At 45.3% G+C, this 3,477-nt stretch overlaps 1 protein-coding gene across 1 annotated transcript; it reads left to right on the forward strand.

Annotated features, from left to right (window-relative positions):
- Positions 1-728: 728 nt before the first annotated feature.
- On the forward strand, positions 729-2,811 carry LOC120710469 (leucine-rich repeat extensin-like protein 3). The gene is made up of 2 exons (XM_039996150.1): positions 729-1,219; positions 2,451-2,811. Exons 1-2 carry the CDS (start codon positions 839-841, stop codon positions 2,457-2,459), a joined length of 390 nt encoding a protein of 129 aa, XP_039852084.1. The 5' UTR covers positions 729-838; the 3' UTR covers positions 2,460-2,811.
- The last annotated feature ends 666 nt before the right edge of the window (positions 2,812-3,477 follow it).

Here is a 3,477-nt window from a genome sequence, read left to right on the forward strand (position 1 = left end):
CATGTTAAATCAAAGTCTGGTTGAAGTCAAAGAGAGAAAATAAAAGTTTGAACATAAAATGACAGGTCCTTTGAACCGTAGTGTTCAAAGATTTAATTTATCTGTCAAATTTCAAACTAATCTGCTTTGAAAATAATTTCTAAAATATAGCTCAAATGAATTTTTGTCCAAAACCAAAGTTGTAGGTTTTCAAAAGACGAACAACTTTTGTGTTCAAGGTTTTTCAAGTTGCTACACAAAAATGGGAGAAAAATGTGATTTCCGAAGCGTATACGATGTTTTCAAATGTACTCAAGTTTCAATTTTTATCTTTCAAACCAGTGTGCAAATGAAAGAGTTCCTAAAACGAAAGTTGTAGATCTCAAAATTTTGAACAACTTTGGTATTCAAAAGTTTTTCATTTGAGGCCATATAGAAGGAGAAAAATTGAGTTTGCAAAACGAATTTTGAACTTCGATCTAATTACAGCTATGCCATCACCTCCATCTCCTTTCTCTGCTCACGCCGTTCATCGCCGTCGCCGCCGTCGTCACGCCGGCACCGCCACCGGCTGCCCCACGCGTCGCGCCCCCGACCAAACCCGCTGTCGCGCCCCTGGTTTAGCTCGAAACCGCTCACCCTGGCACCCTCCCGCGCTCGCCACGCGCCCCGGCACCCTCTGCTCGCCACGACGTCGAGGTTGGCCGGCCACGCACCGCTCGACTCGGGCACTTCGTGTATGACCCGCCCAGTGCCTTCTCGGCTTGCTTGCGTCCCCATCTCACTCTCCTCCCCTCCCTCGACACGGCAACCCGGTCCCTGCCCCCAGCTGCTCGCGGGCGAGCTCGCCGTCACGCCCATGGCGCCGCCGCCCACGGCCTCCACGCGGAGCCCCTCCTCCGCTCATCCTCGCCCCCAACCGTATTCCCAGCGAGCTTTGTGGCCTCTCACTGGTCCTCCCAAGCCCGCTCACCACCACCCCCAAGCCACCGGTGAGCTGCCGCCGCGGTACAGACCGCCGCCGGCCGTCTGCTCCAGTGGAACTCCACTCCCCAACCCTCCTCCGCCCGAGATAGCCCTCGGAATCGGTCCCCCACCTCACCCCGAAGCTCTCCAACTAGTCCTTGCCGCCCCTCCTTCACCGGAGCGCCGCCGCCGCGGAGCTCCACCACCACCGGCCGCCCTGCTCTGTGGAGCCGCCGCCTCGGGCCTCCTCCCCGCGAACCGAGGACACCCAGAGGTGCGTCTAAGTCCCCTCTTCCTTTTCCCCAACTTTTCCCCCACCTCCGGTGCCTCCCCTCGCCGGAAAACGGCGCCGGAGACCCTCCCCTGTTCTGTTCCCTCCGCCAAGGGCCTCCCGTGAGAAGAAATAGAAATCCAGGGGCCTAGATGCAAAAGTTCGTTTCCTTTTTCTTTTGTTTTCAAAAACAGCAAACTTGTAAATTCCATATAAAATCGTATAAAAATCATGAAAATGCAAACTAAAATGTTTTGGAATCCTTAGATCAAAACCTACAACTTTTGTTACAGTCACATGTTCATATTATGCTTCTATTTTAATCTAGGATAAAGATTAGATTAAATAGCACACAAATGTATCTCCTGTTGTAGGGATGACCTAAGGCTAGTTTTTGGACAGAGTACTGCACCCTGTATGAATAGCTTACTGTAAAAATTTGAGGACATTTTGACAACTCTAGCTATAGGTTTCATTAGATCTTGGTTTATGCCTTTGTTAAATAAAATTTAATCCACAGGGTTCTGTTTTAATTTTCCTGAGCTGAAATTTTTACAGAAGCCTTACTTTAGTTCCTAGATGCTAGAGAAAAATTTTGGGAATTTTTAGTAAGGTATCACTAGTCCTTTTTATTTATTCATGAATAAACTTTGTAAATCAAAAACCCTAGTTTCCTTCATTAGAATAATCTCATACTTTTACTAGAGCTCTCCCTTGAGTACATAATCATGACAGTAAAGTTTGAGCCCCTGAACTCAGTATAATTGCTTGTATGACTTAAACTTGATTAATGTAGCGATCACGTGTTTTATTTTTCATGCCTTGTGTACTGATCTTTTAAATCTGAAAAATTTATAGTAATCTCATCTTAGGATAGTCAACATTCAGTTAAGCTTTCACTGTCATTAATTGCACTATTTGACCTATATAATTTAGCCTTTAGCTAGGAGGAACTCTATTGTTGGACTATACACTGGTGATTTAGTCTTTGTTAAAGTGCTGGTGTTACATGAGTTAGTAAGATTTTGAAACCACCCCGTTCTTTTATGAACTAAGTTGTATTAAATAACTACTTTATAAATGACTGCCCAGGAAATGTTAATTAAGAAGTTTCACATCCAAACTCACCTCATGTTGGACTACAACTTTATCGTGAAGGAAAAATAATAACATCTACATGTTGAGCAACTCGGAACTTTGCATTCATACATATGCATTATTGCATTCCATTCAGGTGCGATAGATGAACCGCATGGAGGATGTGATGTCGAAGCCGAGCCAGAAGACGGTGAATGGTGGACACGTCTAGAAGATGGACGGTTGGATTCCGATGTGCTCGACCGAAGGAAGATGCTCGCTGAGCACTTATTCTTTAACTAACACTGACCTAGTGTTATTTCCAGGCAAGCCCCGGAGCATGTCCTATCTATTTTTAAATTTTTGCAACTTATTACCGTTTCTATCTACTTACGCATTTAAGTTTACAGGAGTTGCTTGGAACCTTAGCTGCATGATCCAGGTACCTATGCTTGAACACTAGTATGTGTAGGTCGCTAGTTGGCTAGGCTAATGGTTCGGTAGAAGTCGAGTGATTTCCTGTCACTCGCGAGAACTATAGGAGTTGAATGTCTACTATATACTGCAACTATAAGGCTCACGGGCGGGGTTGTGGTACTTGTGATACCCCGTCTGTTTAGTGAAAATGGATAAGGCCGCAGTGTGTGGTAGTAGTGGTTAAGCGTTTGAACGTACTAGACACATGCCGAGAATATGGTAATCGGTAAGCTTAAGTACCTGATTGGACCGGCAAGTGGACTTTACTTTCACCTTCTTTGAACGTCGTTTCTCATGCGCGCACATGCGGGTGCAGAGTCGTCGTACTCTGTAGTCGAGGACGGTGAACCTGATCCACAACCCGGAAAGAAAGGGGAAATGTTGCACGTGTGACTCTGCGAGTAACCACGTGACGTGTGTTTAGGTCTGCCTTGCAAGGTTAACAAATTCGATTCGAATCGTCCGCTTCTCACGGTTTGGGACTGCTTAACCCTTTTGCTACATAGAGTAAGAAGTGAAAGTTGAGAACGATGAATATGGTTGATTGGATGGTAAAAGATAATTGTTTTCACCATGGATGCTATTGGATAGATGCTCACCTAGAATGGTTATTTGAACTAGAACCTGAAAACTAAAACCTATAATTAAGGATCCACTCTTTACTGCTTTTCGGCAAAACAAACCCCTCCAGCCAAAAGCCTTGCATG

The sequence above is a fragment of the Panicum virgatum genome, chromosome 5K (genome assembly GCF_016808335.1).
Source record: "Panicum virgatum strain AP13 chromosome 5K, P.virgatum_v5, whole genome shotgun sequence".
In the NCBI taxonomy this organism is placed as follows: Eukaryota; Viridiplantae; Streptophyta; class Magnoliopsida; order Poales; family Poaceae; genus Panicum; species Panicum virgatum.

Coding starts and splice junctions, on each gene's coding strand:
- LOC120710469 (XM_039996150.1), top strand. CDS start 839: ATGGCGCCGCCGCCCACGGCCTCCACGCGGAGCCCCTCCTCCGCTCAT.